General features: G+C 46.3%; 1 protein-coding gene across 1 annotated transcript in view; it reads left to right on the forward strand.

The window, feature by feature from the left end:
* PLD5 (phospholipase D family member 5) overlaps window positions 1-14,107 on the forward strand; it is a 393,677-nt gene that overhangs the window by 197,497 nt on the left and 182,073 nt on the right. Inside the window, exon 3 of the mRNA XM_080824123.1 lies at window positions 4,809-4,977. Within this exon, the coding sequence (XP_080680249.1) occupies window positions 4,809-4,977 (169 nt within the window). The remainder of the gene's footprint in view (window positions 1-4,808; window positions 4,978-14,107) is intronic.

A 14,107-nucleotide genomic window follows, 5' to 3' on the forward strand; every position in this document is an offset into this window, starting at 1 on the left:
GTAATCCTACCCACTTCTAAGGCTTGAGTAATGGGGGAAAAATCTTATTAGAAGAAAGAGTAGATGATGCACGTCGGACTAGGAAAATGAGAGGGTGAAGAAGAACAAAGGCTTTTCCTGGGGGATCTCAGAACTGCAGAGATTCTGGAGGAATCCAGAAAAGTATCATGACCATGTGGGGAAAGCAAGAGGTTTTTATGAGAAAGAAAGAGGGATTAATTCCATGATTTAGAGAAAAAAGAAGAAAAAAGGCGCTAATTTGGTGTTGACCCGTTGAGCTGTTTCAGGTTCTTAGCTTATTAACGATTTTATTGGTACTTTCAAATGAATGTGTCCCTGACACATATTAATTAATTTCACTGTCCTTGTGTGATCCAAATGTCAGTTGCTCTGTTGAAATTTTACGAGCAACCGCTCGTAAAATGGTCGCTGGCTATGGCTCATTTCAAGGGTTTGTTAGTTGGAGAGGTAAATGGAACTTTGCAACGGAGTCTTTTTTTTTTTTTTTGAACATTTTATTTATTTATTTGAGAGAGAGTGTGTGCACGTGAGCAGGGGGGAGGATCAGAGGGAGAGGGAGAAGCAGACTCCCCGCTGAGCAAGGAGCCTGATGTAGGACTCGATCCCAGAACCCTGAGATCATGACCTGAACTGAAGTGAGCCACCCAGGCATCCCTAAACAGAGTATCTTATGTGCAGAAATGTTATACAATCCCACATGCATTGTCAGGCCGGGAAATGCTCTCTAACCCTTCCGTGCCACAGACTTTAGCACTCAGGGGCAGCCTGATAAGGGTATAGCGCTCTGATGAACCCTGCCTTGAATAATATTTTTATTTTTTAATTAATTAATGAATTTTTAAAAGGTGTAATCTTCACACCCAACATAGGACTTGAATCTACAACCCTGAGATCAAGAGTCACCCGCTCTACCAACTCAGCCAGCCTGGTGGCCTGAACAGTGTTTTTAAATGCATGAATTAAACACATAGGATGGCAACCAATAATGCTGAAATAAAGTTATCACAATCTATATATTTTTAAATCTGGGAGGAGGAAGGTATGTCGTGCACTACCTCTTCATGAAACAACAAGATCTGACAACCCCCAGAATTTCAAAGCAGTGCTGAGTACTCGGAGATGTTCGTGGCAGCCATACTGTGGTAGGCTGATTGTCCCTGGGGATGGACTCCTAAGTGCTTCTAGTATTCCTGTGGGGTTTTGCCTGTCTTGGTAACTGGGGGGAATGTTGTATTTCAGTTAGAGAGCAGGGAGACTAAAGATCAGGCTCTCAGACTTCTCTGACTCATCCATGGATCCAAGGGTAAGAACACCTGGTCTGAAGATTTCTAGAAGAGACTGGAAACCCTTGTTTGTCTGCCTGCCAGGTGCTGCAGGGAGTGCCTCGAGGAAAGGGATGGTGAAGAGCCAGTGACAGGTGGGCACTTCCTCCACATCCTCATCCCATCTGTTCCATTGGTCCGGGCTTTGTCAGCAGCTGTTGTGTTTTGATTTTGTTTGTTGGAGGGATTCTCTCTGGTTTGATTTCTGAATGTAGTCTTTAGGGGCACTGGGTGGCTCAGTCAGTTGAACATCCGGATCTTGGCTGCTGCTTAGGTCATGATCTCAGGGTTCTGGGACTGAAACCCGTGGTGGGCTCCGCGCTTAGCGTGGAGTCCACTTGAGGATTCTCTCCCTCTTCCTCTGCCCTTTCCCCGGCTCCTTCTCTCTCTAAAATAAATGGATGAACCTTTTTAAAAAACGTATCATCTGTTTATAGGGGAGGCTGAAACTGCTCATTATCTGGGGGGTTCTTTCCCTCATGCTTCAGTTAAAACAGATAATTGGGCTTTAAATGTGGATAGAGGTTAAAAATACCCAACACCAACCTCTGTCAAAGGTTGTGAAGTAGATTTAAAAAAAATCCCCTGGCTCCACCTTTTCAACCCTGTCTCATCTTGGCTTCTCAAACACCAAATCCTTCTGGATGTCTCTTGCTTTCCTGCCCCTGTGTTGGTCCCTTCTGAATCCCTGTCCATTTCACTCTCTACCAACAGAGAAATACTCCCCATGTTAGGCTTTGGGCTACTTTTCTCTTCATTTCCCCCTTGATGATCGCTCCCAATCCTTGGTCTGTTTGGTCTACCTTCTTCCCATGTTCCTTGTCCTTTTCAATGGATCCGCCCCCCCACCCCCTTCTTTCCAGTTGTTCCAATTTCAGGGACACTCAGCAGAGATTCTTTGGCTACTTCCTGTGCCCTGAGCAACAGGTTAGGCACTAGGGCTACAGTACTGAGCCAGTGCCTTCCTGCACCCCACCGTCTATCAGGGAAAGTCAGCCTTGAACAAGTAATTTCAAGAGGAAATAGGATGGAGGGGGAGTAGCTGGTCATGTAAGCCTTGGTCATAAGGGAGAGCTAGCTTAGTTGGGGGGGTGGGTAGGGAAGTCTCTCAGAAGAAGTAATATTTAAATTAGGACCTTGTTGGTTGGTTGAGACATAGTAGCCTGGAAGATCTGCATGAAGTGTCTGGTGTGGCTTTGGTGTAAAGTTGAAAGACAGCATTTGAGTTCAGTGAGGCTATGAGGAGGCAGGACCGGACTGGTTGTAAACACTTGCCAACCATCTTAGGGGGCTGGGGTGGGCATCACCCTAAGGACACTGGGGAAGCACACAGGAGGTGTTCATCAAGCAGCGGAGCTTAGGTTTACATTGTTAAATAATTACCCCAAGTACCGTATGGACCACAGTTGGGAGGGGCAAGAATCCACATAAGGGGACCGTGGAAGATGGTTATGGTCGCCCCCTTAAGAGACCATGTGTCGACCCTACAGGAAAATCTCAGTCACCCTTGGCTCCTGCCTGTTCGTCCTTCACCTTCTCATCAAGCCCATCAAACACTAAATCTTTTCAGATTCGGTTCCTAAAATCGCATTGCCTACACGCCTCTTCTTATTCCCACTGACTGAATTCAGACTTCTCATTTACCTTTCTGAGGTGGCTCAGCCATGTCTCCGCGCTACCGGCTTTTCACTTCCGGGTCTCCTTTTTCTCCTTCCGGTGGCGGGCAATGGGCCTGCGGGTGAGCCCCTCGTGTACTCGGCTGCTCCCAAACGCACCGAAGAGAAGCCCGAGCCACAGTGTGGGCCCTCCTGGTGCCATCTGTCCATTCTGCCAAGACAAGCTCCTGTCCCTCCCGCCTCACCCCTCCTAGGCTCACCTCACGAATATCCAAGGATCCAGTTCAGCAGGCTCCTTCCTCGACCTAGACCTCCTGTCCCCTCCAGCTCATCCACAGACACATTTCAAGTCCCTCCTCCTCCAACTTCCCGTGCCCCCAAGCCTCAACCAGAATTAATCTCTCCTTCCTGCCCGTGCGCAGTCGTACTTTGGGTGATGCATTATCTATCTAATTAAACTTCCCACTCCTGTTTCACTGCTGCATAGAGCCTGCCTCCCGTTTGAATTATTATGTATGAGATGGGCTCGCTCTCCAGATTGTAAATTCCAGAGGACTAGGGATATTTGTCACAGTCATTTCCGTGCTGCCTGGCCTCTGCTTATCAGACCTCAACAAACGTTAAATTGATTGTGGATGGCAGCAGGATGATTGGGAACCCCAAATCGTGGAAGTCTCCGGGTCACACACCCAACCCCATTCTAGCTGTGATAGTCATCAAATGCACAAGAACTAAAAAAAATTTTTTTTTTTTTACTAAGACTATTGCTTTTGTTTTTAAAATTGCTAAATGGGACACGTCTCATTAGGGGAAACAGCTAACGGTTTTAGTGAGGAGTGCCAGGTTCCCTGTTGGAAGTTGAAAGTCATTCTTTAGGTATTTCTTGAGCCCTGATTATGTACCCAGCACTGGGGAGGCATAGCCACTAATGAAACGAATCTCTATACTGGAAGTATTTACAGGTGTGCAGTTTTCCATCAAGAGTTGCAGGATAATTTCCATTTCTGAAATTGGGGGGGGGGGAGAAATAGTTCAGTCCTTTATTTAAACATTATGTGTCCCCTGGCTAACTCAGGAGTGAAAACCACACCATCTTCACCTGCATACTGACCAGAAACAGGACAGTGGATGTATTGTCAATATGCACGGGAGTGTCAAAGGACAAAACACATTTATTGGGATGCTTTTGTTGTATCTTATTTAAGTTTTGATTATTGTGATTATTTTATCCATTCCTTAACACCCACTTTATTAAAATCCTTCCACAGGCAGGTTTTGAATGTTTCCTCGTATCATTTTATGCTTTTGGGCTGGGAAGCATCAGTAGATACTAAGCAATAATAATAGTATGTATTATTTTTATTTTCCAGTAGTAAAAAAACTCATAATATTTCAGTTTCAAAATTAGTTCTATATACGCCCAACATTGTCCTAGAAATGAGGTATCCGAAATGTAACTTATGGCCTAAAGTAGCTCGCAGAAGTGCTCTTGTATGTAAGAATTGCATGGCTATAGAAAAAAAGGAATATATTACTAGAGGAAGTTGCTTGTGTAGGAAGCTCTGAATTTTTTTCAAAGCTAGTTAGAAACTGGACTTTAGGACATATGCAGTGATTTTCTGAAATATGGCAAAACCTGGAGAAAACCAGAGCATCTAAACTCTCACAGCTGGGAAGTTTAGCAGAGGGGACATGTAAGAGGCCTCTGGCAGAAAATGTAAATAATGAGGAACGTGTGTATTTGAAAAAAGTAGAGTATGTTCCAGATGTCTCTGTATGCATGTATAAAGATCTGTGGCTTCAAATTTGACTAGATTTTGTTTGTTTGTTTTTCAAAATCTTTTCTAAGAATTGCCCTGGTGGAAAATATTCCTGAAGGCCTTAACTATTCAGAAAATGCACCATTTCACTTATCACTTTTCCAAGGCTGGATGAACTTACTCAACATGGCCCAAAAGTCTGTTGACATAGTGTCTTCCCATTGGGATCTCAACCACAGTCATCCATCAGCATGTCAGGTAAGCTGCATCCTCTGTGTGTGATGATTTTGCTTACGTGCGTATCCCGCGCCTTCGTGTTTCTTGCCTTCACGTCTCCAGTTCAAGGTCTCTTTTTCAGTCTACCTCCCCCACCCACAGTACCCATACATCATTGCGTTCGTGTGTATGTGCCTTCGTTGATCATGTGTCCGCTCAGCTCCTGCTAGAACGCCAGGCTTTCACGGGCAAACGTGTTTTGTCTGTGCCTTCTCTAGGCTCTCTGTTGATTTGGACCATTTTGGGGGACACTGTTCACACCACGGTATCCGTTGACAGCACGCCCTGGAATTCTGCTTTGCTCCACCCGCATGCTCGTGGCCTGAACCCCATGCCTGCTTGCCTGAGGCATTTATGTGGTTAATTGGTGTCCTAATTCGCCTGGAGGACCCAGAGCCAAATTTTTTTTTTTAATAGTGAAATCGAAATTCCCATTATACTTATATATTTTTGGCTCTGGCCCGTTTGAGCGAAGAGGAGAGAGAAATGTGTTAATTTCAAGAACAGCCTTGAGAAGTCTGCTGAAATGATCTAAATGACTTCTGAACGAAGTGTCCTGGAGATAGGAAAGGGATCCTGGTTCTCTTTAGCAGTTTTTTGTTTGGTTTCTTGTAATTTTGTGCTGGTATGATCACAAGAACGCTAAGCTACCCAGGCTCTTCTACCCAAGTATTCCAGCACTGGTCTGCACTTACATGTCCTATCTGGGTCACAGAGAAAATCAGTTCTGTCACCGTATATAAAATGTGTTGGCACTAAGCCTATAATCACTACCTCATTGGTGCTTGCAAACCTTTCATTCAGTTGTAGTATTTTAAGATCAAAGGGAATCAGAAAATAGGTTAAAAAAAAAAAAACCACCTCACAAAGGCCATATTGAAGAAGAAAATAAATTTACTAATCGTGTTCTGCACTTTTCTCCCTCCCCTGTTTACACAGTAAGTCAGGTATTTGCTGCTGCATAGATCATTCCAACATGTAGTGAGATCATGATTCTGGGTGGCGTTGAGCAGAGGGAACTCATCTCGGATCCACATCGTGCTGTTTGGGGCAGGCTGGAAGGTCTGGGGGCCACTTGGACCTCTCTCTGCATATGTCTCTCATCATTCCATAAGCAAGCCTGAACTTGGGGTGGTTTAAGGGGTGGTTATATCGTAAAAGTCCAAAAGCAGAAAGTATGAGGCCTTTAAAGATGCGGGCTCTGGGATCACAGCTGCTTCTATCCCATTCTATTGCTCAAAGCAGGTTATGATCCAAGGTGGGAGGAGTAGCATGTATAGGGGAGGAAGGTGGGTTGTTGGCAGGCCTCTTTGGAAATTATATACCATAGTCCGCTCTGGCCATCGCAGTCCAGATCTCTTCCACTTACTAAATGCAGTCCTCACCACCCTCCCTCACTGCAGCAAAGGCTCAAAGTTCAGGGTCTCCTCCTCTGCACCAGGTCTGAATTGGGTTGAGGCTCCTCGTAGGGGCTTTTCTTGATTTAGAAGCCTGTGAACTAGAAGACAAGTCATATGTCTCCCAACACACACACCCCTGACCTCTAACGGGGAGGCAGGCTAAGGTAACTATAGTACACACTTTGGTTTAAGTGGTGGCGGTGGGGATGAAGAGCACAGACCAGTCCTGAGCCCGTAGCAGCTTTGAAATCCAGCCCAGCCCAGCATGCCAGGCTTCCAAGCTCAGAGAACAGGGAATGCTGCTGTCTAGGATCTAGTTCTGCTCCCTGGGTGTGCTTTCCTAGTCTGTGGTTCTTAGAAGCTCTTTGCTCCCCTCTGTGTTGTTCTTTCTTTTCCATAAGAAATAGCCTATGTTTGCTTCCAACTCTCTTAGTTGGCTTCCTGCTGGTAGAAACTGAGGCCCCAGAGGACCTCTGGTCATTTTAAAGCATCTCTGTCCTTTTTTTTTTTGAACAAAATTGTACAATCCCTTCAATCCCTTTAGCCTTTGTAGACTTAATTTGTATCCAGTCATAAACCACTCTGGTAGCAAAAACCCTGACCCCAAACTCTTGGCAGTGGGTCTTCTCTGCTTTGGACTGTGATTCAGGACGCTTCAGGACCTGCCCCTTATAAAGTTTCTGGGAGCTCTTCATCTGGCCAAGGGGGCCTGTGAACCGCCCACCACTTTCAGTCTTTCTGAAACCTTGACAAAGAATCTTCCTGCCACGACTGACATCTCGTCTTTACCCTGAGGCTCTTTCTTCCTTGGAGAGTATTTTGTTGAATTGAGGGAGTCTTCTAGATTCTCTACGTTTTCTCATACTTCTGCATGAAAACAGAACAGTGCTTCTTACCATAGACCGCTAACACTTTGATAACCTGCCTAAATGATCCTCTTAGCCAGGTCCCCAAGCCCATTAGACACCCTTTCTGTTTTCTGCTTTAGGGCAGGTGGCAATGTTGCCAGGTAGCCCACTGTCACTCCCTCGAGGCTCCAGGTCCATTTCTTCCCTGTTCCTCCAGCTTTGAGTGGGAATGAGATTCCAGCATCCACAATCACCCAATCCCAAAGACTGTGTCATGTGGCTTATGTTTTTGCTACACTAGCTATGTTTCCTTTATCCGCTGTGGCGAAACGAACAACTCCAAAACTTACCGAGTATTATTTCCTATGATTCCGTGAACAGGACACACAGTTTGTGCCCCCGTAGGTATTGGCTGGGACCACTCATGCGGTCGTGTTTGGCTGGGATAGTGGCTGAGTCTGGGCTGGCTCTCTGGGGACTGGCCGGCTCTCGTTCACCCCAAGTGGACACTCATCACTCAATAAGCTTAACCTGGCTTTCTAGCGGGCAGCTGGGTCCCCAGAGGACAAGAGTGAAAACTTCAGGTCCTCTGAATTCCTGGGCTCCTAGAACATGACTTTGGCCGCGTTCAGTTAGACAGAGCAAGTTCACAAGGTCAGCAGCCCACGTCCAGGGGAGGGGCAAGAGAGTCCAGGAGAAGCTGCCAGTTCAGGAATGGGAGATTGTTGGCAGCAAACTCAAAACAGTTTACTTTCGCGGGTTTGATGGTATAAGTGGGAGATAGTTCAAGTTGTCTTTCCTTTGTCCAAGAGAAGACCAGCTCATTCCACTGAATTTAGCAAGAACTGCAAGCTTTAGTTTGACTCACTGAGCCATGCTCTGTGCTGGGGCCCAGACCTGCACAGGTGTCCACGCTGTGTGAACCCCAGGCTGTCAACTTCGTGGGCATCCCTGAAGAGCTGGGGGGTACCAAACACACAGGGGGAAGATTGGCATTTACTCTTGGACTTGGTGACCCAGTAGAACTCTTTTCTGAAATGCGGTGCCCCCGGAATGATGGATTTTTCTCCCCAGCTACAAAGTGATCTTTGCTAACAGGCTTTATTTTTCCCAGTGACTACTATTTCTCTCTAACTCTGCCCTCAATCTCGGTTCGCTTCCAGGATTTCTGTAATCAGTCTAGACTGGGAGTTGATGAGGCTTGGGGGTCCCAGGGAACCTACAGTATTGCCCAAGGCAGCCATTAAATCCATTTGCTGGATTCAGGTTGGTTCTGGGACTGAATCAGTAAGCGAAGCATCTGGTAGTCCGGGCAGGTGGCTCTGGGGACTACGGCATGGTGGTTCAAACCTGTGGAACAGGGGCGCTCACATGGCTTTACAGATAAGCAGAGTCCCTGGATGAAGGGTATAGATGGACATGATTCTCAAAAGCTACCTGAGGACCTCTGGCCTCTCCTTGCTTTTACCCTAATCCTTCATGGGTGAGCCAAACTCTCGCCACTCAAAGTTTGGCCCTGGAACCAGAAGCATCTTTATTCCCTGGAAGCTTATGAGAAATGCAGATTCTCAGTATTCACCCAGCCCTACCTGATTCAGAATCTCCATTTCAACGAGATCCTGAGCTGATTCGTGTGCTGAGAAACGTTTGAAAGTTCGAAAAGTTCTGAACTACCCCCTTCGGCCATAAGGCCAGCCAGCCCCCCTGGGCACTAATGCTATGCGGTAGAAGATGGGCCACAGAGATGCTGGGTCCTAGTTCACGGTCAGAATTCCGTTCTGCCCACGGAGCATGAATGAGGGTCTGGGTCTGCTTTGAATAACAGTGCCAGGTGTGACGCTGGACACGTACTAGGTGCTCGGGAAATATTTGCCGAATGGTCGAATGGATTGTGTCAAACAAAAACAGAGCCAGACCCTGGTTAACGTTCTAGGGACAGATTTAAAACGGGATGTATTTTTGCAATAGGGAAGAGGGCCCGAGTGAGCTGAACTTCAGAATCAGGTTTGTACAGAGATGATGGAGCATTTTTTTAGGGAGAATGAGGGAGTGGGGTGGGGGACAGCAGGAGCTTAAACTGGACCAGGGACGTAGAGGGTTATAAAAAGTGGGGAGGGGGGGGGTTGGTCCATAGGAAGCCCATCTGGGGTTTGCTAACTGGTGCTTATCAAAGCTGGGTTCCGCGCCTCCCACCGAGCCTGGGAGACAGAGGCCCTCTGGTCCGGTGTTGGCGGGACAAACAGCAACTTCTTTGGGGCCTTTTTGAGCTCTCTGAAGCGGGCACCTTAAGGGGGCGGGGTCATCCTGGGGCGTGGCCTTGAGCTGTTAAAAACTGTTGGCGTTTTGTTCAGGCCTTTTAAATGAGGGAGGGGAGGGACCTCTGGGCGGGGTGGATGAGACAATTTGTGCTGAGAGCGCACAGTTTTTACAAAGCAAGGCTGAGCGCGGGGGAAGAAGGGGGCTCAGAGGGAGCCTGGCTGGAGTTCGGTCAAGGAGAGAAGGTACCTGTAGGTCGCGTGGCTTCAGGTGGGCGTTACCCTTGTGGAAAGAAGACGGCGCCTGGGAGCTTCCTTCGGTCACTCCGACAACCTGCCTCCTGGCAACAACGGGATTTTTCAGTTTCCTGCCAATAACCTGGCAGTGATTGCGCTCACACCCACCCCGGCAGGAAGGAGCCCGGTTAGAACTGAGGTCGTCTGGCGGGGCCCCAGGGCTCCCTCCAAGGAGACGCCTCTTGGCTGCCCCTCGGACTTCTCGGACCCCTCACAGCACCAGGCGCCTTGCGGATTCAAAGCAGTCGGTTTCTGCAGGTGCGGGGTGTGATCGCCCGAGTCTGCACCAGGAGAGCTCCGCGTGCGCAGACGGGGAGGCGCGAGGGGCCTCACCTGCTCCCACGTTAAGTGGATTCAAACCCGCTGTGAGAGCGATCTGGGAACAGTTCTTCCGTCCCTGCGGGTTGTGCGTGCCGAGTCCCATAGTGGAGGTTCTCCTCGTCCTCCAGTCTGGTCCGTTGTTGGCCCAGCGATGATGCTGTCTCCACCCTTCGAGCACCAGGTCTGGACTGCGGGCCTTGAGGTGGGGGATGGCCAAGGGAGGGGGAGGGGATTAAAGATCGAGACTTGCAGTTATAAAATCAGGAAGTCATGGGGGTATAAAGTACAGCGGCGGAACTATAGTCAGTAACATCGTAACAATTGCCTTGTGTGGTGAAGGATGGTTCTAGACTTACGGTACGTACCGTCGAATGTGTGAGTTGTTGAAGCCCCACGTTGCACAGCTGAAGCGAATATTATTCACCAACTCTACTTCCATTTTTTAAAAAAGCGAGGGGAAAACAACAGAAACCGAGATGATACAGATTAGAATGTCTGCCCTGCCTACCTCCGTGCCCCAGAAGTGTTAGCATTTTATGTGGGCGCCAGACTTCTAGAACTTACAAGCCCCACGGGGAGATAAACGTCTACAGACAGGTTTGCGCTCTGGCGAGTCAGCCCAAGCATTAGCTTTGAGACAAAATGTGTAAATGAAGGGGCGGTTCTTAGATTAATAACGTATTTGCAAGAATTCTATTCATGCCTTCATAGTATTTTACATGATCACATTTGACCCTCTGAAGGGCCAAATGATGAAAGCGAGCCATCAGGTGTTGCTGAGGTCCCTCTGTGCAGGCCCTGTTGAGCGTGTATGGGATACAGCAGTGCACAAGATCGAGATCCCTTCCCTCATGAGGCTGAGATCCTAGCAGAGTTGAATCCGTTCCACTAGGATGAACGGGAAAATCTTTTTTTTTTTTGTATTTTAAAATTTTTATTTATTTTTTATTTTTTATAAACATATAATGTATTATTAGCCCCAGGGGTAAAGGTACCCTCCCCAATGTCCATAACCCCACCACCCTCTCCCTACTCCCCTCCCCCCCGCAACCCTCAGTTTGTTTTGTGAGATTAAGAGTCTCTTATGGTTTGTCTCCCTCCTGATCCCATCTTGTTTCATTTATTCTTTTCCTACCCCCACGTTGCATCTCCATTTCCTCATATCAGGGAGATCATATGATAGTTGTCTTTCTCCGATTGGCTTATTTCGCTCAGCATAATACCCTCAAGTTCCATCCATGTCGTCAAAAATGGCAAGATTTCATTTCTTTTGATGGCTGCATAGTATTCCATTGTATATATACACCACATCTTCTTTATCCATTCATCTGTTGATGGACATCTAGGTTCTTTCCATAGTTTGGCTATTGTGGACATTGCTGCTATAAACATTCGGGTGCACGTGTCCCTTCAGATCACTACGTTTGTATCTTTAGGGTAAATACTGAGTAGTGCGATTGCTGGGTTGTAGGGCAGCTCTATTTTCAACTTTTCGAGGAGCCTCCATGCTGTTTTCCAGAGTGGTTGCACCAGCTTGCATTCCTACCAACAGTGTAGGAGGGTTCCCCTTTCTCCGTATCCTCGCCAGCATCTGTCATTTCCTGACTTGTTCATTTTAGCCATTCTGACTGGTGTGAGGTGGTATCTCATTGTGGTTTTGATTTGTATTTCCCTGATGCCCAGTGATGTGGAGCACTTTTTCATGTGTCTTTTGGCCATCTGGATGTCTTCTTTGCAGAAATGTCTGTTCATGTCCTCTACCCATTTCTTGATTGGGTTAGTTGTTCTTTGGGTGTTGAGTTTGCTAAGCTCTTTATAGATTTTGTGAACGGGACAATCTTAAAAGAAAAACGAGTACATAAAAGTAAAGAGAGAGCAAGCAAGCCTGTAGAATAGAAGTGGTTCTTGGACCTGATTCATTCCATGTCCCATCTTCCCTCATGCCCCCGTTGACCTCTAGAACAGTATTTGCAAAGGGACCCAGGAGAACTTGTCTAAGTACCACATATCTTGGGTTTTAAAGATTATTTTGAAAGAAGCTGGTTCCCTTCTCTCCTCATCTTGCAGAGGTCCAGAATGAGGCCAGAAACCCAAGTCCTAAAAGCAGGTCCTTAACCACCAACTTGTTTCTCCAGGTGCAGTAAGGATCCCAGATTCTGTTTCCTTGAGGCCACTAAGTTTTACCATTCCTAAAAAAAAGAAGGTACTGGCTGAATGCCCGTTTGATTTAAATTTTACCTGACCTTACCTTTCAAATGCAGTAGGAGATTCAAGACTCTGGATTTAATATTTAACATTGTTCCACACAAAACAACAAAGGACCCAAATTTGTAATAAATTCCCATGGCAGTTTTAAAGTTGAGCTGCTATAGTAAAAAATGGGACATTCTTGGTATGTGAACATGGATTATGTGTGTGGAGAAAGGAAATAACATTGTACTTTATAAGCACTATCTTGAGAGAAGAAAATGCAGCATCCTCAATATAATTATATTGCCCCCCCCAAAAAAAATTCCTTTCAGAGCTTGGGTGGCTAATCTTTGGACTTGTGAGCATGCTTTTGTTTTTATTGAGACCTTATAAATACTGTGATGTAGTCATTGATTGGCTTTTGCACTCTTAAAAAGATGCTAAAAAACTTTCACACCCTAATAATCCAAGTGAGAAAATCTGAAGTTTTTTTTTTAAAGACGTTCCAATATAATGCAAATTGACCCAGGTTCACAGCTTGTTTTCCCTGAATATATATTTTTTTTTAAAAGATTTTTATTTATTTATTTGACAGACAGATCACAAGCAGGCAGAGAGGCAGGCAGAGAGAGAGGAGGAAGCAGGCTCCCCGCCAAGCGGAGAGTCCGATGCGGGGCTCGATCCCAGGACCCTGGGATCATGACCCGAGCCGAAGGCAGAGGCTTTAACCCACTGAGCCACCCAGGCGCCCCTACCCTGAATATATTTTTTAAAAAGGTTTTTATTTTGAGGAGTTAAAGAGTCAAACATGGTATTTACTTCTAAACCGACTGAGCCTGAAATTCCTGCATGGAAGCCACACATGACACAAGAATGAACAGGAACCGTAACTGAGATTCAGCCCATCTACTTATTAGAATACGTAATAATACAAAAGAATACTGTAAGCAAAATACCCTGAGAAATGGGCACCGGGTGGCAGCCAGGCCCCAGCTCAGCAGAAAAGAGACACAGATCAGCATGGCACAGGACATCTGTGTCTTCTCTTGGTGAGAAGCAATTTCAGCAGAGGGTGTGGTGGTCATGATCTACAGGATTATGAATGTTGGACTTGTGTGTGTGTGTGTGTGTGTGTGTGTGTGTGTGTATAAACACATTCGTTAAAGTTGCAGTTTTAATCTGTAGTTCTGAGAGGTTGCTGTTTCAATTCCTACTATGAAAAATTCTTGTCTTTTCCACCTTGCGCTAGTATTGTATCTGTTTCCTTCCGTGACTTTCCTGCGTATGAAAGCCAGGTCAAGGGCTAGTGATCTCTGTGGTTCCATGGTAACCATATTTTAAAATGTGATCAAAGTACGTGGTCAGGCAAAGGATTTTTGTTTCTTTCTGTCCGGATGATGAATTCAGACCCCGAAGTACTGAAATTTCTAGGAGAGTGTGATTGCTAATTTATGGGTTAAGGTAGTGGGGATTTATGAAATCAAGACTGGGAAAAACCAGGAAATGTGATGGTTTCAGAACTACCTGATTCATCGGGGGAAAAAAAAATCCCTGTTCTCTGCAAGTTCGTTGTCAGAAACCAAATGAAATAATTAATGGGCTGCAGCAACTGAATCTTTGAGATGCCTTTATATGGAATCAGTTACTTGTCTACCGTGAGTCATGATTGCCAATTCATGGTACAATACAATTAATTTTGAAAAATTCTGATTTAGGGGCGCCTGGGTGGCTCAGTGGGTTAAGCCGCTGCCTTCGGCTCAGGTCATGATCTCAGGGTCCTGGGATCGAGTCCCGCATCGGG

The sequence above is a fragment of the Martes martes genome (assembly GCF_963455335.1).
Source record: "Martes martes genome assembly, chromosome: 15".
NCBI classification, from domain to species: domain Eukaryota; kingdom Metazoa; phylum Chordata; class Mammalia; order Carnivora; family Mustelidae; genus Martes; species Martes martes.